Source organism: Dunckerocampus dactyliophorus, chromosome 8, assembly GCF_027744805.1.
Source record: "Dunckerocampus dactyliophorus isolate RoL2022-P2 chromosome 8, RoL_Ddac_1.1, whole genome shotgun sequence".
In the NCBI taxonomy this organism is placed as follows: Eukaryota; Metazoa; Chordata; class Actinopteri; order Syngnathiformes; family Syngnathidae; genus Dunckerocampus; species Dunckerocampus dactyliophorus.
This window is the reverse complement of record NC_072826.1, coordinates 31,063,365-31,087,679: the sequence shown is the minus strand read 5'-3', so window position 1 is coordinate 31,087,679 and position 24,315 is coordinate 31,063,365. Positions and strand designations below refer to the sequence as shown.

General features: G+C 43.6%; 1 protein-coding gene across 24 annotated transcripts in view; it reads right to left on the bottom strand.

The window, feature by feature from the left end:
• itpr1b (inositol 1,4,5-trisphosphate receptor, type 1b) overlaps positions 1-24,315 on the bottom strand; it is a 110,125-nt gene that overhangs the window by 7,115 nt on the left and 78,695 nt on the right. For 16 of the 24 annotated variants that reach the window (XM_054785932.1, XM_054785933.1, XM_054785937.1 and 13 more), the window contains 10 exons: positions 23,193-23,300; positions 21,379-21,610; positions 18,867-18,989; positions 13,402-13,577; positions 12,349-12,513; positions 12,042-12,231; positions 10,840-10,932; positions 7,703-7,851; positions 6,063-6,228; positions 5,260-5,420 (listed from right to left, as the gene is read on the bottom strand). In XM_054785932.1, the coding sequence (XP_054641907.1) occupies positions 5,260-5,420; positions 6,063-6,228; positions 7,703-7,851; positions 10,840-10,932; positions 12,042-12,231; positions 12,349-12,513; positions 13,402-13,577; positions 18,867-18,989; positions 21,379-21,610; positions 23,193-23,300 (1,563 nt within the window). The remainder of the gene's footprint in view (positions 1-5,259; positions 5,421-6,062; positions 6,229-7,702; positions 7,852-10,839; positions 10,933-12,041; positions 12,232-12,348; positions 12,514-13,401; positions 13,578-18,866; positions 18,990-21,378; positions 21,611-23,192; positions 23,301-24,315) is intronic. The other 8 variants (XM_054785939.1, XM_054785946.1, XM_054785945.1 and 5 more) reach the window with 1 other exon arrangement.

The following is a 24,315-nucleotide window of genomic DNA, read 5'->3' as shown; positions in this document are numbered from 1 at the left end:
AGATCAGTTAATATCGGCTTCCGCACGACATCAGGCCACACTCCAACACGGTAGCTGCGGTGATGCGCCTCAAAGCTGTACCGGGGTGAACTTAGTTTCACGTTGGATATTCGGCTCCGTGTCATGGTGTGTCATGGTGCGGGGAGCTCGCACGCAGTGGCGGAGCTACGTGGTGGCCGATGGTGGGCGTGGCCACACCACCGGCCATCTAGACACTTCAGGTATCAACTTATTGCCACCCCTACGTGAGTAATGGTCTCACCTTGGCCACCCTAATAAAACATTTCCGGCTCCGCCACGGCTCACACGGGAAGTGCTGCTCTCACCGCTGGTTGTTTATACCAGGGACTGTCAATAAATTACTGTTGCGCTGAAGAGAGTTTGTTAAAAAATGTCATCTATTCTAAATCACACCACAAATTGATCTATAACCATGTCAAACGATTAGTCCTACTCTAAAAGTATTGTGGATGGACTTTTATTGGATCTTTTATTGGATTAGGGACCTGACTCACGGAGGTTTGTTCCAAAAGCCAAACCATATTGTTGGTCATGCTGTGGAACAAAAAAGTAAATTCAGCAATACATTGGTTGCATTTTGCTTTGAAGATCTATTTTCATTCTTCAACAAGAGCTAATTATTAAAAAACAAAAAAAGGGTCGGTAGCGGATCGGATCGGCAAGACTATAAAAAAAAAGTCGGATCGGAAGCCAAAAAATGTGCATCGGGACGTCCTTAATAAGAAACATGTTCCCATTTTGGATTCTAGCGTTGGCCAACAGAGCACGTCTGCATCTGTCAGCCTTACAACTGATGAGCGCAGGCATGACTTCACACTCATCACACTGGTTCAGTGACAGCGAAAGAGTTCTAGTCTTCATCATTACGGTCAGCGTGGCCACGCCACAGGAAACAGGACACTCTGTGGTTAAACTGGCCAGCGAAAAAAGTCACCGTCGTCCCACAGGCCACCAAAGAGGTGTCTACAAATATGCCAAAAATAACAAAATATCTGACACCCATCTGCAGCGACGCACTCTTCCAGCAAAAAGAGGAACGCCCAAAAAAACTGGTTTGAATTTGTCATCTTGCGCCAATGCTGGGTTTCACAGATGCAATAAAAATGAGGGCAATGAGTGAGCACACGTTATCATTTTACACCGCGCATGTGACACTTCGACCAGACTCCTTCACAGCTGACGTCAATCCAAGTCATTGTCAGAATGGTCTGACTCGTACGCCCCCCCGTCTAGCTCGCATGATTGCATCACTCGATAAAATGAAGCTAAGCAGGAAGGAGGCTACTAAACTACAGTTTGTGATGCAAATAATGCGTGTGACTGTGACGTTAACCCCCGCCCTCTTCAGTTGAGGAAAAAAAGGTCATCTCTTTTAGAACATGAAATAACAGCAGATTGCTTTGTTGAAACAAATGCAGCGGTACCTCGGTTTTCATGATTCATCTGTTTGCAAAGGGCCAGTGAAAAATCCAATCATACCAACAAACGATCAATTTTTCCATACAAAATATTGAAATCCAATTAACTCATTCAATAGGAAAGACGTGTTTGTACGTTTTTATAAACTCCAATGCCCGATCCCAAATACATATTTATACGTCTTTTACATTTTTTTTACGTGGTGGTGATGCAGGTGCACACTAATAGATGTCCCTGTTGAAGCAGCTTTAAGCTGTAAAAACGACAGAAGTACGTTTGATAAGGCATGGATCATTTGCATGTATTGACACACTCGACAGCAAGGAGGAAGTGGAGGAGCATGGAGGGGTGTAGCATGCAGAAGGTTACACATTGTAGGGAAATTTTAACGCATGCACACGCACACACCCGGTTTAGTTCCAAATATGAAAATTGTAAATAGTTCATGGTGTTATATTTGTAAATAAATGTTATTTTGATGTAAAACAATACTTTTTTGTGCTGTTTATGTTGTGGTATAGTTGTTTAGCTATTTGAGCTGTCACAAAAGCAAAAAATATTTGTGTCAATTTGAAAGTTATACTTGAAATGTATCTTTTCACAAAAAAAGCTGGTTTTCTCCCTGTTTTAGTCAGGAACTGATATTTCCCTGAAACTTACCTATGTTCTACGGCTGATTACTAAAGAACGGAAAAAGGTAGAAACAAACTTTTTTTTCTTATGAAAGACGAGAGTCTAATCTTTCTTTTGGTAGGTTCCATGTTTATATAGCCATAGGACACAATATTCAAGTCCAAGTCCAGTCTCAAGTCATACAAGACAGGTCGAGTCAATTCTGAAGTCATAGGCTTGAGATTTTGGGGTCCCTACAAGTCATAAGCGCTGTTTAGTGTTTTGCAAGTCTCAAATCTTTAATCTCAAGTCTTGAGTCAAGTCTCAAGTAAAGACCTGCATGTCCAAGACAAGTCTCCAGTCAAGACAAGACGGCCAAGTCTGAAGTCATAAGCTCGCAATTTTGGAGTCCTTACAAGTCATAAGCACTGTTCAGTGTTTTGCGAGTAAGTCTCAAGTCTTTAAACTCAAGTCTCAGGTAAAGATGCGCAATTCCAGATCATGTCTCAAGTCGAGACACGACAGGTCAAGTCAAGTCCGAAGTCACACGCTTGAAATTTTCGAGTCCTTCCGAATCATGAGCACTGTTTAGTGCTTACCAAATAGAATGCCATTTTAACAACGTAGCAAAATATTCAGTTTGAAAAATATACTGAATACATTTTGAATAGTTGTATTTTTGAAATAAAATAAGACCAGTGTGATAAGACTTAGTCACGGAGAAAGAGTGCTGACACAGCATTCAGGATTTAGTCAGTGTGCAGAAATGTAATCCACACCCTGGTTTGTTCTTCAGCCTGCCTGAACGCTAATAGATGCATTCAAAGGTCAAATATGTTGCCTTGCTGGAAATGACATCAGAACGATCAGGCCAGTTGAATACTTTGAATGGAGACACATTTTACATTTTCAAGTGCGAGTTAAGTCCTGAGTCCAAGTCGAGTTGCAAGTCTTTGATAATATTGTCAAGTCAGGTCCGAAGTCATTCAAATTGTGACAGTGATCATCCAAGCCGCGTGACTCAAGCCTCTGGGAAACTGAGGACCACCTGTAAGATATTATTCATGTTATTATTATTATTATTATTATAGTCTTCCACAACAGAGTTTGGATTTTCTGCACAGTATCGTCTTGAACCCTGTGACCCAAGACAACGTTATGTAATCCGGTCCTCTTGACATTAAATGTTGCTGCAGTAGTCCATCCATCCATCCATCCATTTTCATCCATCCATCCTCATTAGGATCGCGGGGGCCTATCCCAGCTGACTTCGGGCGACAGGCGGGTTACAGACTGGACTGGTCGCCAGCCAATGGCAGGGCACATATAGACAAACAACCATTCACACTCACATTCATACCTATGGACAATTTAGAGTCTCCAATTAACCTCACCTGCATGTTTTTGGAATGTGGGAGGAAGCCGGAGTACCCGGAGAAAACCCACGCGCACACGGGGAGAACATGCAAACTCCACACAGAAATGCCCAGGGGGAGATTCAAACCCAGGTCTTCCCATCTCCAAGCTGTTACTGTGTTGGCCAACGTGCTAACCACTAGACCACCGTGCTACTCTACTCTACGACTACTGCAGTAGTCATCTTTGTGAATAGAATGTAAAAACATGAAAACATGACTTTTGATGTACTTTTGAAGATCAGTGATTCCCCTGTACGGCTGTCACAGTCTCTCCCCGGAACCTCATCTGACCCAGCACCATTGTCTTTTGTCTCCACCTCACCCTCCCAGTCTTGTGACCAACCACCTGATTTGGGATTAACCCCCATCCTCTCCCCATTAACCTTGCACCCCGCTGAACCCAAATGGGCTTGTCAAGGGTACATTCTTATCAGCAGGTTTAAGAGGGGTGGAGGGCAGCCACGCATTGTGTGAAAGGCCCCACTGACCCACTCATTCCTCACATTCACACTCAAATGTGTCCTGTTGAGAAGGCGACATTCCAACTTGGCACAGGCAGCTCTTGTCTTGAAGTTGTGATATCAGCTTGGCGAGGTTTGAACAAGTGGCGTTAACGTGCCTGAATTAAAGAGTTTGTGTTCTTTCAGTCTGCTAACACTTGCCATGTGCAAATGGGGGAAAAAATGTGTTTTTCATTTGCCTTTCAAAAGGGGCGCACTGTGACATAATGTATATGTCTGCACAGTCACAGCTCCAGGCTTTCAGTTGGGAGGTTTAATGTTCTCACTGTGCTTGTGTGGGTTCTCTACATTGCCGGTTCTCTCCACGTGCGTGTTAGGTTACTGGAGACACTGTAAGGGCAAACTCGCACGAGGTCAGTCGTGCCATTCCTGGGCCCACTTAACACCTAAACTTAACACCAGTGTGAGCGTACTAAACCTGGCCTAAAGAGTTAGGCCAGGGCCCGGCACGGTTCCTAGCAAGGATAGGCTCCCGCTTCCATGTGACCCTGAATAAGGTAAAAGTTGATAGGATAAGTAGATAAAAACAATCAAATACGGATAGATGGATGAAGACTAGAAATTGGTGGCTCGGTGTCGTGTACACTACCAATGTAGAAAATGCATTTGCAGTGGTACCTCGGTTTTTGTACACATTACCAAAAATATGTCTAGGTTTCATACGCTGTATTGTTTACTGTGCGGCCAAACATTGCACCCAACAAACTTTTCAGTTTGTCCGTGTATCATTCAGCAGAATCGAGCGCCCATACAAAGATGGTGACTCTGTCTTGTGTTAATAATTAGGCCTGGCACGATAATAAACTAATTAATCACCCAATAAATGAAAATGAACTCGATCATTTTGCCGGCTTCGATATATTGGCACGTGCATGTCTGTTTTCCTCGTCTCTCTCCTCCAAAGAGGCAGACAGAGGTGCATGTCTGTGCACTGGTTTCAGCACGTTGGCACGTTTGTTCCATAGAGCAACGGCATGAACAGAGTGAGCTGTCATATTTTACAATTTTTTAGTAATGGTAAAATCTCACCTCGTCTCGTTCTCGTAGACCCGATCTCGTGTCTCGTGAAGTGAGTGTCCCGTGACACCCCTATTATGAATCCGACTGTCTTCGCAACATGTGTGTTAGCACGCGCTCAACTCTCACCCGGAAGTCATTGTCCCGCAGCTGCATCGCCCCTCTGTGGCGTCATCAGCGCTCGATTCTCTAGTTCTTTGCAAACACAGTAATGGGCTCTCCACACGGGAGGTACATTTCAGTAATCTTACCCTGATCATTTCGGCCACGTAGCTCTCTGGACCAGTGTATTCAGTGGAATCCTTGACTTTCACCAGGACGATGAAGAACAGGTAGTGCCACATGTTGTGTTCAACTTTGATGTGCTCTTCAAAGCTGACAGTCTTGTTGTCAAACTTGTCTCTCTCCAGACCTAAAACAAATAAGACCAAACCAAGGACGCTCACAAAGATGTACAATTAGCATCTTTTTCTCAAAACTCAGAGTTAACTTGCGACAAATGACACAGTTGTGCATGTGACCTCTGTGGAAATGGGGAAAAAGGAGGAGGAAACACGGTCACAAGTGTTGGGCAGACAAAGTGTCACAACTGAGACTTGCTAAAAATATTAGTGCATTGTTGGTTGCACCAAATTAAGCCCAATGTGACAGTCCTGCTCCTTCTTATATTCACTTGGAAAGCCGTGTCTACCACCAGGTAATTGTGTTCCGAGGCTGATAATTAAGAGAACGCTGTACTGTTTGAATCAACAAACATTCTCCTCCTCCACAGCAGCACCTGACGTGAGTAACCACTCATTCTAGGAAGAGGAGGCGTTTCATTGTTTACACTACCCAGAAAAACATCCCCTGTTTCTAGTCTTCTGTCATGAGGTATCACCTCTGCGTTCTGTGTTACGGTGCAGCAAAGAAGCTGCACAGCATCACATCTGTTGCCTCTGTTTCTGAGAACACAACAGTTAAGACGGAAGGACGGGGAAGGCTGGCCAAGTATAATTAGACTGTGTGTCAAACACTGCAAGCGCTAGCAAAAACAAAACGATGCATTCCCCACCACAAATAAAACATGTCGTCTTCAGGATTTCTTCTTTTTTCTGCTTCTCACTCCTCAGGTCAGCAAATGTGTCAATGATGACACCAAAGATCAGGTTGAGAACGATGATGATGACCATGAAGAAGAACAACAGGTCGTAGATGACTCTGGCTGCAAAGAGAGGTTCCTGGTCGAACCGAGAGAAGAGAGACTTTAGCCACCGTCACACTATGTGCACACACTAGAGAAGGATGATATGCACAATTATAACAAACACCAACAGATCTGATCAACAGTATACCAACAGTGGGGGTGATAAGCATTTGACCGCTGATTTTGTAGGTTTAACAATTCCATCTGCTTCCATTTCAATATTTACATGTCATATGGCGGCAAATTCAAATGTTTTGGGACATGAACGGTAGACAGGTAGGCATAATGTCTATATATGTCTTAAAAAATGTCTGGTTAAGTATAAAAAAGTCCCTGATAGATAGATAGATAGATAGTTAGAGAGATTGACCCACAGATCGACAGATCGATAGAACGATAGACAGATAGGTACATAATACGGAATGGTTCACTTCCAATTCGTAGTGCATCCATCCATCTATCTTCTACCGCTTATCTGAAATCAAGTCGCGGGGGCAGCAGGGAGGCCTAGACTTTCCTCTCCCCGGCCACCTCATCCTGCTCCTCCCGGCGGATCCCGAGGCGTTCCCAGGCCAGTTGGGAGACATAGTCTCTCCAACGTGTCCTGGGTCTTCCCCGAGGCCTCCTACCAGTCGGACTTGCCTTGAGCACCTCCCCAGGGAGGCATCCTGACCAGATGCCCAAGCCACCTCATCTGTCTCCTCTCAATGTAGTGCAATAATACATAATAATATTAATTATTCATGATAATAAGTCCAGTCCTGTGTGTGTTTTTATTGCTCCCCCTCTGTTGTGTTGAAAAGCCGCATGGCGTGGGGGAGGAAAGATGTGCTCAGTCTTTGGGTTGAGCAGGGCAGTGATAGTAATCTGCCACTGAAACTGCTCTTCTGTCAGGAGATGATGCTGTGCACTGGATGATGCTGGCTGTCCGTGATGGAAAGTTGCGGTTACATTTGTCAACAATTAAGCAGTCATCTGGATTACCCATCTTTTAAGCAAACAATCACAATCATTCTTTCATTTGAGAGTTTTATTAATTTTTATGGCGTTTTTTTGGGCAGTTTTAGTCTGATTAATCACAGGGACGCAGTGGATTAATCACAATCCCTAGCCATTCATTACATTACATTACATTGCGTTGCGTTTTCATTCTAGCGCTCCGTACAATGCATCTGGAGACACAACCGTTTTAAAGCCTGGGTGCTCAATGATAGCAATCGTTCTACAGGTTTTGGTTGCAATCCACTTGGCAGCTGTGTCAGAGGTAGACCGTGAGGGTGGTACTTTAAGCTGGAAGTGCTTCAGTGTAACAAAAGTACCTTCCTACCTACTTTGTCAGTCCGTTGTTCCTCGCTTGCAGATCTAACAATCCACTTAGTCCTAATCCAGTACTGACGGTTTTGTTGTTATTGATTTTAGGAAAAACAATTCAGTTGAATGAATGATGTCATTTTAGTACACTCAGTCCCAAATGTCACTCGGGTGCGATTTCTTTCTTCTTGTTGTACCTCTTTGGATGGTTTTCGCAATACATCCCCAACACCTCCTCCACTCCTCAGGCCGTGGCTCAATACGGTGACAATGCACATGAGTAAGGAATCACACGTCCGTTCTTTGTCCTCGATGACCACTGCAGATGGCTGGATGGAAAGAGAACCTACAGAGAAGAAAGAAGAGCACATTGGGAAATTGTCCTTTCCCTCTCAAACAGTACTAATGCCATGCAGGAGAAGTATCAAAGGAGGCATCAACATGAAAAACAAAAGAAACACCAAAATAAGTCTCATCTGACCAAGTGGAAGGGTGCAAGAGTTCTGTCATCTAAAGTCTTCTCTTCAAGGTTCCAAGATGATGACATTAGCCTTTCAACCACACTTTCAAATTGCTCCACTGCTTGTGCCAAATGTGTACTGTAAATGAACGTGGGTTAAGATAATGTAAGATCGTCATTTACGGACTATAGAGTGCGCTGGTATTTAAGCTGCAACCACTAAATTTAAAAAGAAAAAAAGATTTGTACATATATAGGCCGCACCGATCTAGAAGCCTCTATTTAAAAGCTTAATTAAATAAATGTTTTTTTACAAATAGTGCGTGTAACACAGCTGATTAAACAGTAGCCAACCAGAAAGGTCATTCATCGCCGTCCTCCTCCTCCTCCTGGGAACTAAAACCACTAAAGTCGTCCTCTTCATGTGTTGAAACCGAGCGGAACCACAATTCCCTCTGCACACGTGCCGCCGGTCTCTTTCCTTCTTTCGTTGTCACTACGAGGATCACCCCGCCCTGAGGCAAATCAGCCCCGTGCCCTGAAACCCTGTGGTGACGCGCTCCCAAGATCCACCGGCAGACCCGAGCAAAAGCTGCTAGATCAACCTGAAAGCCCCTCACCACGTGCACCTCTCCACGTGTTCTCCACGAGTAGTGATGTGCAGATGGACACAGAAATATCGACACCTCCCATACCAGACCTTCAGGCTCTAAAATCGATTATCAAATCAAAGTATGAATACTTTGATACTTCAGTAATGTACATCGTTAAGAGGAACACAGTGGAAAGTATTGTAAGTACATGATTGAGACCTTGTCTAAATGTTATGCAGGGGTTTCAAATAAATGAAAAAAATACCCTTGTTTCTTCAGTGTCTTGTTCATTTTAATGCCTCACACAACTAAAGCTACCTTTGTTTGGACAAATATAACGACGACGACAAAAATAGCTCATAAGAATTACATTTTTTGGCAGTACAATGCTACAGCTATCCATGTAAGCAGAGTGATTTTGGTTATTATCATGAAAACCATGGAAGTTGCTAGATATCAGCTCTTGATTTAGGCTCTTATGAGCTATACAGGTATTTGTTATCATCATTATATTTGTCCAAGTTGTATCAGGCATTAAAATTGATCAATAAACTGAGGGTAGATCTTGTGTGGGTTCACGGCCGAGACCAGGGATCTTAGTCTCAAAGTACACACACGCACACACACATAAATAAATAAAAACACAAATATAAACATAACAGTGGCAGAGGTATCCTGACTGGGCCACATTAGGGCCGCTAAGGTCAAAATCTTAGTGACAATTTATCTAAACTATGCACACAAAACAAGTCACATGACAGCCGTAATTAGCCTGAATGGAATACATGAAAGGGTTATGTCTGAGCCCGATGGCGCATTCGTCACGGTAGGTTTACCAATTTGAAGGCAGCATGGATGTTCTTCCCAGATTGGAAGTTCTCCCATCAAGGTCAGTGGGTTTGCAAGAAATTGCTCTTTGAGATAAAAGGCCTTCTGTGCCATCACTGAGTGGACCCACTGACCTCCTTTTCCTAATGGTAAATAATCCCTGACCTTTCAACCCCGTGCCCTGATTTAATGTTTGAGGCCCTGACGCAAACAAGGAGCCTTGCTGTTCCATCCACCACTCCTCAACGCCCCCGATAGGTCCAGCCAGTTTAAATCCCATGACCACCAGTCTCACCAAGATTTACGGCTGAGTGAGACGAGTCATCTTTGAGTGACTCAGTCGTCTGTGAGGACATGAAGACCGTACCATCGCACATACAAGCGTGGTTCTGACAGACCAACGCAGCAACCTGAATACAAAATTAGCCTTTGGAAGAACCCTTTGACCTTGTCTACACAGCCCAGCACAAATACAGTGCTAACTTGTTTTTTGACAAAGTTAACTGTCAAAAATGTCCCCATTCTTGTACACTTGGGTGGTTATTGCGCCTAACAAACTAGTCCGTTTGCCCGTGTATCATTCCGCAGGCTCAGGTGCTCAAACAGAAAACCCCACGTACTGGCACTTACTACGGATGTCCAATATTGGCTTTTTTCCGATATGCCGATATTGTCCAACTGTCATTTTCCAATTCCGATGTCAACCGATACTGATACCGATATGCGTAACATCACATATCTCCCATCGTGGAATGAACACATATGTGTTGTGAAGCTGATGGATACAGCATCAGCAATTAGCGTCTCGACATGGCTGTAAACAACATTGTACAACCGTAAGCAAACATCTGAGAAATACTTGCGTGGCTCGAGCAACTCCACAAGTTTGGTGAATCCGGCGTCTTGCAGCATAGAAAAGGGCTGGATACCCAGTGCGATACACTCCGTGATTTCCCGATTGATGGCTTTCGCCCAGGGAATTGGAGGTACTGAAGGAAGAAGTCTTGGTTTTGCCTCGCATAACAAATTGCAAGTTTAATATCCGAAGGAGACACCACAGACATAACGTTAGGGACAAGTTAGCTTGTTACTAGCCACACACGGTTCTTTACACGCTTCAGATGCGGAAAATACGGAAGCCCACAGGCCTATAAATACAGCATTTTTAAAATCGGTTTTCATCATAGGCAAAAAACCAGATGCCGATATTGACCGCTAATACATTTTTAAGCCAATATTGGACTGATAATATCAGGTGGGCCGATATTATCGGACATCCCTAATAATTACGCTCTCTAAATGCGTCTGGAACTAATTCATTGGACTGACATTATTATTTATGGGAAAAGCTGATTCAGTTTTCGTACGATTCCTTTTTCAATGGCGCTTTGGATAGGATCAATAACTAAAACTGAGGTACCACTGTACAGTGTTGACTTTTCTCTCTACTCACCATCATTCACCGCCTCTGTTGAACAGTTCTCTGCGTTTTCTTTGTGACACACACCACCCGAGAAAAACTCTCCCACAACGCTGGCTCCAAGACCTGTCAGGAAACAAACACAATGTTTCGCATCGTGTGGTGTTTATGTGCAGAAAACCAATATTTGGTGTATGAAGTGTGTGAATTGTTTAAATACATACCAATGCAAATCTTGCGGGACCTCGAACAGATTTAACTCAAAAAGTTTGTTTGTTTTGGTTTGTTTTTACAACAGTTAACTCCTCAACTTTGTCTTGGACCTTATGTGACAGTTAAGAATGCTGAAATATGACTTAAAACATGTACCGTCAATAAAGGTTTGATAATGATGACACAGATTTTTTCAGCTGTTTCAGATGGGGAAAAAATACTTGTAAAGTCAAACAAGGGTGGTTGACCAGCATCCCGTCTTAGTAGTTCCACTGTATTTCTAGGCAGTAACTGAAGACATTTTCACAAGCATGCTGTTCAATTAATAATAAAATAAATATTAATAATAAAAAGAATGTTAAAATAATGTTAAAAAGTAAAATTATAATTATATATATATATATATATATATATATATATATAATATAAATATAATATATATTAAAAAGAATGAGTAATAAAAAATACACAAATATTTATTATTACATTTTCACATGCATGCTGACGAAAAACTTCCTATGTTTGTCTGTTGAATTAACAATCAATAAATAGTCAATAAAATAAGAATAAATGAAAAAAAGTGAAACCATAAATAAATTTTATTAAAATGAATGAGTAATAAAAAAATACAAACTATTTATCAATAAAATAATGATTACTTCAAAAAATAATGTTAAAAAGTACAAAATTTAATTTTATATATCTATATGAATGAGTAATAAAAAAATACAAAAATATTTATCAATGAAATAAGGATCAAACAATTAAAAAGAAAATAAATTTAAATAAAATATATGAAAATGTATGAGTAATAAAATAAAATACAAAGAAGTACTATCTATCTATCTATTATTATTGCTTATCTGCAGTCCAGATACTAATACTGTATTTCTAGGCAGTACTGAAGACATTTTCACAAGCATGCTCATGAAAAACATCCCGTGTTTGTCTGTCCGGGTCAGGAAGTGCATGTGGTTATGGATGCTCTCTGTAAGAAATGTGCACCCGGTGCTGAGACGTACCCAGGGTCTTGTTGGGAATCCTGTCGACAGCCAAAATGAAGTCGTCTTTGAAGAAGATGTAGCCCACGATAGAAAAGAGGTAGACAAGTATGAGAGCGAGCACCGCTGTCAGAACAATGGAGCGGCCGTTGCGAGTCACACTCTTTATGACGTTCAGCAAGGTCTCTTCTCGGTAAACCAGATCAAAGAGCTGAAAAAGAAAATATGAACACGTTTTTGGGTTTATGTTATTTTTACACTGAAGACCAGTCATCTTGGGAGATGAATGCATGTGCTTTCTGAAGTGTGCGTGTGTGTGTTCGCCCACCAGCAGGCTATAAAAGAAGACATGGACAAAGACCCCCAGGGTGCAGATAATCAGGTACAGCAGGTGGTACAGGAACTCCACATCCATGATCATGGCTGTGTAGCCTCGTGTGAATGTTCCACGGTTGCCAACAAAGCTCATCAGGAAGATGACTTTATTACATAACTGACAGCACAAAAAAACACGTTGAGACAGGAGACAGGAGACAGATCACAGTGATATCAATAGAAATGTGGAACCGCTCGACAGATCTTGTTTTGTCTTGACTGTCATTCACTATGTTTACATGCAGTCCCTCTTCGTGTTTCTGAAACATTCGGAATAACCCGTTTACATGCGTGGGGTTTTGCGTGTCACCACGTTTACAAGTACTTCCTGCCAAAACCTTTCGAATAGAACATGCACAGAACACAAACTGATGCTCGGGATATCCTGATAGGCGTTTACATGACCCAATATTTGGGTTAAAAAAGGAGTAAGGAGTAACCCAGGGGTAAGATTCAGGTTTTTCAAAAACAGAATTAACCGGTTATTGGTGCTTACATGGCCGTGCGCAACCGGTTTATTGCTAATATTCCGGTTATGATCGGGTTCTTTGACTGCATGTAAACGTACTCATTGTTTGAAGCACTAAAAATACTCTAAGTGTGATGTATCACTTCATCACAAGCTTAAAGGAATGGTTGGGATTTTTTGACATGAAGTTGTATGACAGTCCATCAACAGTGACTTACCCCCCACTCGGTCCCCTAAGTCCAGTTCTGGTTGGATTTCAGTGATGAACGTAGTTCCAGGTAGTCGCTGGGGTTGCTCAAGTAAGGAGTTTGGCTTCTCAAAACAAGCAAGATGTGAGCGTCTTTATCGCGTACACGAGAATGGACAGACGAACACCAGCGACTACATGAAACTACGTCCTTCATCACCAAAACCCGACCAGAACTGGACATAGGGGACCAAGTGGGGGGTAAGTCGCTGTTGATGGACTACACTGCTGACAGGGGTGTGATACTCCAAAGACTTTGGTACATATATCCATCATTATTTGGAACTTACATTAAAGCCCCCGAGTAGGAGTAATGTGGGCTCCAGGCCAACGGAAAAGATGAGCCGCAAGATAGTTGAGGCAATGAGTGCCCGGATACCGTGTGGCTGGGGCAAAATGATGACAATAGCCAGGGAAACCAGCATGGCCATCCACAGCAAGGCAGACAGATGAGGTTCCAGGGTACCTGAAGACCAGGGACAAATGTCAAACTTCCAAATACGATGGAATTTAGTGTTTGTAGCTGCTTCTGTTTTTTCATGCTTTTTTTCCCATGCGTGTACTAGCGTGTTCTGCGAGCTGACGCTTAACATCAATAAACCTCATTTCAACTGCACAGCGAAACATTTACATCTTCGACAGCCCACGTAAAATGCTCTACCAGAAGCCTCCTTCTCGCCTCTGTGCTCAGATCCAACGACACGGACTTGTTACATAACCCGGCAGGCTAAAAATACATTTGGCTCAAGCTGAGCCAAGCTTCATCGGGGATGGACCTGGGAGCTGCATCGTAGCATGCCGCCTCGCTGCTCGGACTTGGCAGCAAAGCCAGACAGGGAAAGTTGCACGTCACACACATACACACACACACACACACACACACACATTGTTTGAGACCACTCATTCCACCTTCTTGCTTAGCCTGCAACAAAGAAAAGCAGGCCAGTGGAACTTACATTAAATATACTGTAGGCAGGGAGATTTGACTGAGCAAATCAGAGTTTTTCCTCTAGAAAACGGGGGCGTTCCTGTTTTCTTTGGATGGCGGCTCTCATTATGTCATCATGATTTATCTGACAGTAAAGCAACATTTGACCATAAACCATACTAGTCACATACCATCCTGTCTGTGTTTATACAGGGTGTTGATAAGTCTGGACATATGATATAAAGTTCATTTAATTAATACACAGTATAATTACATAATAATATCATAAAAATTAAGGACAGTTACATGAATAAATACATTAAATTAATTAATTGAATTAATACATTTAAATTAAATATTTTCTTTTTATAAATAACATAATGTAAACATATATTACAATTAAGAACTTTTACACAAATTAAGAAAATATGTATTTACATTTCATACACTAAATTAAGCATTAAATATATTTTTTTTAATATCTAATTGTACGATGTGACGTGCTCCAGTTTGACCCGTATGCATGTTCAGGATGAATTAAACCATTACCATTACCATATAATACGCTATATCAGGGGTCACCAACACAATGCCCGCGGGCACCAGGTCGCCCCTAAGGACCACATGAGTTGCCCGCCGGCCTGTTCTAAAAATAGCTGAAATAGCACCACTTGCCAGTGAGCTGCGCCTCATTTTTTTTGGTTGCTGTTCTTGTTTAAATTACACTTACAGGTCAACTGGAAATCAGCATATATTTAAAAACACTTACAAAATGTTTACTATAAATGAACTCTGCCCTAGTATAGTTCAAAGGTCAGTATTTTGCATGACCAAAACATACAAACATGGTGGAAACAATGAAGACAGATCAATGGGCTACTATTATTTTTATGAAAGCGTATCCAGCAGATGAATTAACCAAAAGAACTTTTTTTTTTTTTTCCATCAGCTCCCTAAATAAATTAAAACCCTGCACTAAACTGACAACCTTTGGAAAGCTACTCTAACAATCTCAATTTGGCCGCCTCTATAGTGTTGTAAGGAAGTTCCAACAAAGGGGATCTCACCATTTGACCCGAGACCAGAACAATTGAAAGTTCATGAGTATCACAATGTGCGTCTTCTCTCTGCTGCTCTGCTCCGGAACAATGGAGGCCTCATTGTCTGTGGTTATCACCGCAACCCCCAAGGATTAATGAGAAAACGGAATAAGAGAAAGCAAAACAACCAGAAAAAAAGTTATACTTGCAAAGAAATCCCTTCTGGCTGCACATTTACCACAGTTCAGTTCAGTGGTGAAAGTCACAATGGTTAGGGAGGTGCTAGCTTAGTTTGTGGAGTTTTTTTCAGTCCTATCAAAGGTTCCACATGACAAAGTTTCCAAACAAGTCAATGTTTCAGAATACTTTAAGAAATGTAGCTCTTTAATCCAAATATCAGGAAGTAAAAAAAAAAACGCATGATCGGCAAAAGCCGAACACCTGTGGCTAGCACTATTGCAGCGACCCTTTCGTGCAGTGTAGTGTCTTGCCGTAACTAACGTCTTGTGCAGTGTCGTCCTCTCACTTTCCCTCAAACCAAAGCAATGACGTCTGCCGTGTGGAACCTAACTGCTAACGCACTCCACAAACACGTTAATGCGGGGGTAAAAAGCTTTCATACGGCATTTCAACAACAACAATTGGCATTACAACAATACTCATCATTGAGTATGGTGAGTTTTGGAGACTCACGGCAGCTAACGCAGCCACTCGCCCGTATGTGTGTGCCAGTCAGACGGCTACGCTAATAACCCGAAAATCATACATCGGACAAGAGCACCCTTCTCAGCGGTGGAAGTTTCAGGAGTTGTCTTCAAAAAGTAAGTAAAACATGTTTTACCCCTGTATGCCCCCCCCCCCCAATAAATAAATAAAGGCACACACACACGCACGCACATACACACTCCTACGCACCCATGCGCATGCACATACACACTCCTACGCACGCACGCGCACACACACACATGCACGTGCACACACACACGCGTGAGCGCGCACACGCACACACACACGCGCAAACACACAGTGGTCGACTGCCCGACACCCGGAAGCCACGCCCTATCCCCCATTGGTAACCCAAGGAGCAGCGGAGCCTGGGACCCCGGGGTCCCAGACATACAATCCAGAACCCAGGCACGGAGAGCGCGGACCGCCGGGGAGCAGGAAAACACCAGGCCACACCCTCCCAACGGTAGACAGAGAAGTCGGCGAGGAGGAAAGCGGGAAAATGAGCAAGCGGGCGGGCAAACGGGCGAGCAGCCAGGCGAACCGCCACACAGCGCCAACCGACGCCCTCGGGGCAGCAAACCCCGGAGAGGGAGCGGGAGCACCCCAAGCCGCAGGGAGGCCAAGCACCAGAGCCGAGAAGGCGAGACCAGCAGCAGACCAGCCGAAGGACCCCACCAGCCACCAGAAGCCAGACCAGCCACATGCCACCAGAGCCGACAGCGCACCACCCGCGCACCGGAGCCTCACCCCCAACAAGCCCGCAGACAGACCGGGGGAGGCGAGGACACAGACAGCGGCCCAGCAGAGCACAAAGAGCAGCGGTGACAAACGCCCAAGCGCCCGGCAGAGCACAACCCCACCAGCGGGCCCGGCCCCAGGGCACACGTCCCCTCCCCCCCACCCGCCACCCAGGCCCACAGTACCCGCAAGCATGACCAAGCCCCAACCCAGCAGCCGCCGCAGCGCAGCAACCACAAGCCCCCGCGGCGGCACGCGGGCCACCCGCAGCACTGGCACCGCCCCCCGTTGACTGCCGAACACGCCCCAAGAGCGCAGAGGCGCCCGCGGAATGTGTCAGTCCAGGGGAAGCACCGCAAGCCACCCCCCCGGCGCAAGCTCCGGCATCAACAGGCCCCAGAGGGTCACCCCAGGGAAAGGCAGGCGAACCAGACAAAGGCATCCCACAAGCCAGGCCACCCCGGGCGAGCCACCGCGACGGCCAGGTCCCCGGCCACACCCCCGACCCTGGCGGGCAGGCGCCGCGGAACAGGCCTGAGGCACCACCGGAGGTAGCGTCCACAGCGCCACCCCCAAACCGCCAAACACCACGGACCAGCCACATGCCCCAAGGCAGATCCGACCGCCACCAGAATAGCGGGAACCACGCCCACGCGCCCCCTGCATACCCCCACGGCTGGCAAGGGAGCAACACTATGGCGACCACAAGAGCACCGGACCCCACATAGAGTGGAGCACGGCCACACCCACGAAGCACGCAAGCCAGAGGCGCCAGGGAGGGACAGAGAAGCAAGCACCACACAACAGGGCCCACGAGAGGAGCGACCCCCCGCCCGGCGCCCAAGCAGATACCCCCACCCGCCCCGCCCCCCGCCACACCGCAGACCGGCCACCACCCCACCCCCCACCCATCCACCAACACGCCAAGGGAGAAATCCCGGAGGGAGGGAGACAACCGCCAGCCAGGAAGCAGAGACCAGCCAGACACCAGCAGGTAGCAGCGACCGCCCGCCAGCCCCTCGCCAGCCCCACCCCCAAGCCCCCGACCAAACCACCCCCGACCGCCCCACCCCGAAGCAAGCATCCCCCCGCCGATCCCGGCCAGCGCCACGCAGAAGAACACCACGCCGCCCGCCCCCATGCGCACCCGCCCGCGGCCCCTTTTTTCATATCTTATACCCCCAGCAGCAGGGGTGCAGCCAGAAATTCTAGATCACATGAAAAAAACAAGAGCAGTGGCAGATTACTATCACCACCCTTGAGCAGCCCCCCCTATTAATTACTAATTTCACTAAAAACTACCTATTTTTTTGGGCCCCCTGGCAGTCAAGGGACTTTGGAATTGTCCTGCCTTTCCCCCTTTATACGGAACCCCTTACCAATGGATAGCACTCAATATAAATACATTGAAAAATGTACAATTAACCCATGTGATCGTTACCGGCCGATTTCAGTCAAAAAGAAGCACCTTTGACCTTAATTTCACATATTTCATCTTGCTTAGATTTCCACTTTTTGTAGTACAAAATGAGATTTTCTGCAATGGATTAAATCGGTCCTTTGAAGTCAACCTATCAGTCTCACATGAGAGCACGTGGAGCTTTTAAAGTCAAAACCTTTAATAAGCAGCATAAATTACCACTGGCATCAGTCAGTCATTAGCCTTTTTTTGTTCATCAAATGTACGTTTAAGTGAAATGGAAAACCAAATAACTGAATAAGAGACATGGAATACAGTAATCCCTCGTTTACCGTGATAAGCACATTTCCGCGAGGTAGGATTGCTTTTTTATAAATGGGATATTTCTGTAGTTAGAGCACAGAAAACCCGTTTACAACCTTCTAAATATTATTAGAGTCCTCCAGACTTGAAATAACACCCCCATAGTCACCTTTAAACTTGTTTTACCCCAAATAGTAGACATCAATAAGACATAACATAAACTCACACGTTAGCATTGGGAGTTCCTTGTTGCTTTTTTCTGGACAGCGTACTTCCTGCGGTGGTTATTGTCTCATCAATGTAACATTACTGACACCTAGTGACCAGTGTGGACTACTACAGAGCTTTGAATGCGTCTTCTGAATACCTTATATTTTCATTTTTGTTCATTTAGCCATTTTATGCTTGAAAATTCAGGCCAAGAATACATACAATTTGATTAAATGTGCATATTTTCTGATTAACAATAACAGAAATAATCTATTCATCAATTTAATTTGAGAAAACCGTGAAGCTGCAAAACTCGAGCCGCAAAGTGCTTTATAATCTGTTTTTTTTTTCTAAATGCATGGAAAATGTAGTGTTGAGCTGACCAACCTCCACGGACACCTTCCAGTGGGTAGAAGAAGGCCACCAGCAGGTTCATGAGAACAGCCAGGTTGAAAGAGATGCTGCTCCAGAAGGACATGTTCCTGGAGCACCAGTAGAGGATGGGCTGGGCTGAAAGACCGATCAGTGAAACTGGTAAAGAAGGCCATTCAAATTATGGACATGTTATACAGTATACATACAGTATTTAGTCTCAGTTTCAGTAGGTCTCGTCTCTAACCACTGACAAGAACACAAAATTGTTTGTTCATACATTGCAGTGAGAATTCATTAAATATATATATATGTAATATATATAAGTACACAAGACAATGTGATTATTTGTTTTGCAGAGGTCTGAAATCAACATGCATGCAATATTTGGCTCATGCATACGCATGCATACGCCAAATGCCAACTCAGAGGTCAGTCAGGGGATCAGCGTAATGTCAAATCATGTTGTTGTTGATTAGGAATAGAGGAACTGTGGGTGGGGACTTTCAGACGTTTAGCAATAGACGTCATTCATGACAAGGGGTGAGCACCAGTGGAACATGTTGCCCTCCAGTTATGCTTATTCATCCGAATAGGAGGGAAGCGCTTCTCTTCCCATGACAACATGCATGACTACTCAGCAGCACAGATTCATCTCTACAGCCAAGAAGTCTTGAGTGAGCCTGTTACCTGACATGTCACATGTAATTCAAATTGAGTATTGTTCTTCCTCATACAGCCAAACCTCGGTTTTCGTACACCACTGTTTTTGTATGACTGCGCTTCCGATGAATATTATTGCTAAAATATGTCTAGGTTATCGTACGGCGAAACAGTGTGGCTAACAAACTAGTCAACGGAACAGAGTGGCCAAACAAAGCATCTACGCGTTGGTGACTAAGTCTCTATGAAGAATGGACATAGCTGTTTTTCTTCAAAGTTGGGACACTACAGACAGATTCTGGCCAGGGAATCCTTTAATCATCTTTATTATGTTTGTGCAGATGGCTTATAGAACGCATACAGAACGATGAACAACTCGTATCTGTCTCCTTCCTTCCTCTAATAAGCATATCATCATACAATAGTTTTTTACAAGAGAGGAGAAATATGATCTTTGGAAAAAAAACTGAACTTTAAACACTTATATGTGAGAACAACGCAAAAATGAAACAGTAAAAGCGTATCAAACGCTGGACAACACTCGCTCGAATGAGCGTGACAGTCAGACGTCTAAAACAAATAACCCAAAAAATAATTGAATTCATTAGACTACAAGTAGATGACCAGCCTCTCTGGCTTTGCCGACTGCTCTCTCTCTTGGAGCCCTGCTGCATGATAGCTGGAAGTCCTGCTGGAACGCCATCAAACTATGCACTCGTATGTCTAAACTCTCCTTAAAAAAGGCGTCTCATCCTATGTAAGTTTCACCAGTGATGCATGTTCTCTTGAAAACGGAAGTCAAATACGTTGTTGTCTAAATATGGTGATTTTTCATATCATATAGTCAATAGCAGGGGTGCAACCAGGGACTCTGGGCCCCATGAAAAATAAATCATGTTGGGCACACCCCCTTTTTATTTTTTAATAATTAACTATTTTTTGGGGGCCCCTGGCAGACAGGGGACCTTAGAATCGTCCTAACTTCCCCCCCTTATACGGCACCCTTGCACAACAGCACTCATCATAAATAAATAACATTTACACTTAAGCTATGTGATCGGTATCGGCCGATTTGACTCATGGATGATTGTTATCGGAATCGGCAGCATAAAAAACTGATCGGAGCATCCCTGATTAGAATACATGGTCACTTAACAATGGTGCAGAGCAAGGCGACCTTCTAGGTGAATAGTGAGAGCAAAATGACTACCTTGCAACTTAACAGACAGAATGACAACTCGGTACTGTAATTTCAATAATCAACACGGCCAAAATTGCGTGAGTGATCTCAAGCGTAAATGACAACACCCTTGTTTTGACAGAAACAACAATTCAGGGACTAACAAATCAGTGTGCTGCATCTGTTCTTTAAATGTGATATGTGGCTTATGAAGTTTTGCATGCTTTCTCCAATTACATATCTACAGTACTGCACTACTGGGTGAAAATTACACTGAATATGGTAAAAAAGAAGTATTTTTGCCCCCGGAATGCAGATGTCACTGTATAACACTTTTTTTTAATGATTAAAGTCTTTGTTTTGATTTGAGTGAATGCCTGACTGTTTATTTTGTAATAAAGCTGGTTGTTCATGGTGCTTTCTGAACTGCCAACATATTGCATACCGCAAATACGCCATCTAGAATTTTCTAGCAATGGGTTACATTGTCAACACTAGTCTCCCCCCAGCTGATGGGATGAGAGCAAGGGTTCACCCTGGACAGATCAGTCATCATTAGTATCAAAAGATAACCCTATGAAAGCAGGCCTGTCTGTACTCTGCAATGACGCCTGAAGGAATATGAGAGCAAATCAATCAAAGCAACAACTAAAAAGAATAAACAAGTTTAAGAGGAAGACGCACAGGGAACGGTGTTGGTGTTACCAGTCGCCTCTTGAGTACCTCGCAGCTTCTTCTGCCAGTTCATCTCATTAAAAAGGTCCTCAGAGCGAAGGAAGAAGTCATTTATCTTGCTGCCTTGCTCATCACGCTCTGTGGTATAGTAGACACGCAGCTTGGACTCTTGGGTGAGGAACTCACAGATGTTGGGAACAGGAAAAACTATTTGCTCCATGGTTCGATCCAATCGGACAATCTAGACAGAACAGCAGCCACCAGTCAATCTCTTTAAAGATACTGGGCTTGAATCAATGTACAGTGGTTTGCAAGTTTGTCACACTTAAATGTTTCAGATCATCAATCAAATTGAAATGTTAGTCAATGACAACACAATTCAACACAAAATGCATTTTTTAAATGAAACTTTTTATAATTAAGGGAGGAAAAAAAATAGCCATTCAGAGGTGGACTTGCTGGTGTGTTTTGGATCATTGTCCTGCTGCAGAACCCAAGTTGCTTTCAGCTTGTGGTCACCAACAGATGGCCGTACTTTCTCCTTCATTTATCACAGCAAGTCTTCCCAGTCCTGAAGCAGCAAAACAGCCCCAGATCGCCACACTACCACCACCATATTTTTCTGGTATGATGTTCTTTTTCTGAAATGCGCGTTACTTTTATGCCAGATATAATGGGACACACGCCTTCCAAAAAGCTCAACTTTTGAGTATTTTCCCAAAGGTATTGGGGATCATCAAGATGTTTTCTGGCAAAATTGCAACAAGCCTTCATGTTGTGCCATGCGGGCCGTTTTTGTCCAGTGTCTTTCTTATGGTGGAGTCATGAACACTGACCTTAACTGAGGCAAGTGAGGCATGCAATTCTTTGGATGTTATTGTGGGGTCTTTTGTGACCTCTCGGATGAGTCGTTGCTGCACTCTTAGGGTCATTTTGGTTGGCCGGCCACTCCTGGGAAGGTTCGCCACTGTTCCACATTCCTCCATTTGTGGATGATGGCTCTCACTGTGGTTGGCTGGAGTCACAAAGCTTTAGAAATGGCTTTATGACCTTTGCCACACTGATAGACCTCAATTAATCTCAGTTAATGTTTTAACGGGGATCACTAACTTTTCCACACAGGGCCACGTAGGTTTGGATGTTTTTTCTCCCTTAATAATACAACATTTCATTTAAAAACTGCTTTTGGTGTTGAGTTGTGTTGTCATTGACTAATATTTACATTTGTTTGATGATCTGAAACATTTAAGTGTGACAAACATGCAAAAAAAAAAAGAAGTCAGGAAGGGGGCAAACACTTTATCACACCAGTGTATGAGGTACACCTATGTGTTTATTATTTTGCAGTGGTGTCATAATAACACATACATAATAAGCATAGTGCTGCATAATGTTAATACATTCGTACCTCTCCTGCAATGTCAATCAGTCCTGATAATTTATTATCTTTAAAAAGCCCAATTTTTGATACAGTTCCAGCTTGATATGCAGGTGTACCTATTGATATGTCTGCTAAGGGAATATGTATCAGCGCCAACTTTGCATTTAAAGCAAACATGATGAGGGTTGCTAGAAAGCACAACACTTTAACCTGAAAAACTGGCATGTGATTTTGTACTTTCAACACCCAGGTGAATAGGTGCCAAATGTTCTTGTCATGTTGGAGAGAGTGCTAGCCAAGAAAAACATGAGCCAACTCACGTGACTTAAACTGTTGAAAATGTTCAAACCAAAAGACGCACACAGGCTCAGGGAATCGATGTACTTCCAGTGACATAAATAACAAATGAAAAAGCGTCAGGAGCAGTTCCGAGGTGACTGACCTCTATCTGCGCTGTGTGCTTGGCGTAGAACTCCAGGGCCTCGTCACCCTCGCCGTACGTCCCCCCTGGTTTTAGCATGCCCTGCAGTTCCTTGTTATGCCGCGCCAACTGAAACGACGAGCAGCATGACATTTCTGGCGGTTATGTCATATATTCACACACACATTACTTGACAGTACATTAAATCATTTTGCACTTCACATGACAGATGCCCATGTTTTCATATTTAACAACCGGATGCGGCATATTATTGCTGTATTGTAACAATCACATGACCTCGAGGCAGCTGGTGTCCGGTGTTTGTTCAATACGTTAACAGATGCACTTGGTATGTATCACTGTACAATAGTGGGCAGATTGATGACAATGACGGTGCATGTCCTTGGGATTATTTGCTTCAATTGTGTGAGTGTGCATGGTGTGCTGCATGAAATCACGCGTATCTTCCACGTAAGACATTATGAATGTAGCAGATAAAAATAGCGTGTCTAACTTGTCTATATGCGCTCTTGCACCATGTCAGTCTGCATGAATACATTCTTGTATGTGTCCATCGCTTCGCTGTGCTGTTTTTGCATGAAGGCGCAGCGTATTAACATTCATTTGAATTGTGACCCTGTTAAGTTGCTTCCCAATAGGCTGCAGTTGACATGGGCAACATAATTGCTTCTGGCATGTGTCGCTCAACCAGAAAACCTGCTTATTTCTAAAAATATTTCTTTTAAACATGAGAAGGTGTGTGTTGTCGTAGTCGAGTGTTAATGACCAGAGCATTGTGCGTCACAAGTTCAATTTATGGCTGGTGCAGAGCTTTTCCGCCTCTTTTATATGTTACTTTTCCATCTTATGTTCTTGCAAGCGACCAGGCTTTATAGTCTTCAAGATTCAAGAGAGTTTTATTGTCATGTGCATGGTAAAACAGCAGTTATACCATGCAATGAAAATCTTATTCTGTTCATTCTCCCAAGGAAAAGAAAGAAAAACACAAGAAAGAATAAGAACATAAGAAACATAAACACATATACATAAATACCAAGAAATTAAGCAACAACAACAGAAGAGACATTAATGCAAGTAAATATACAAATAAATAAATAAATAAATAAGTGCTATGAGTGTGTGT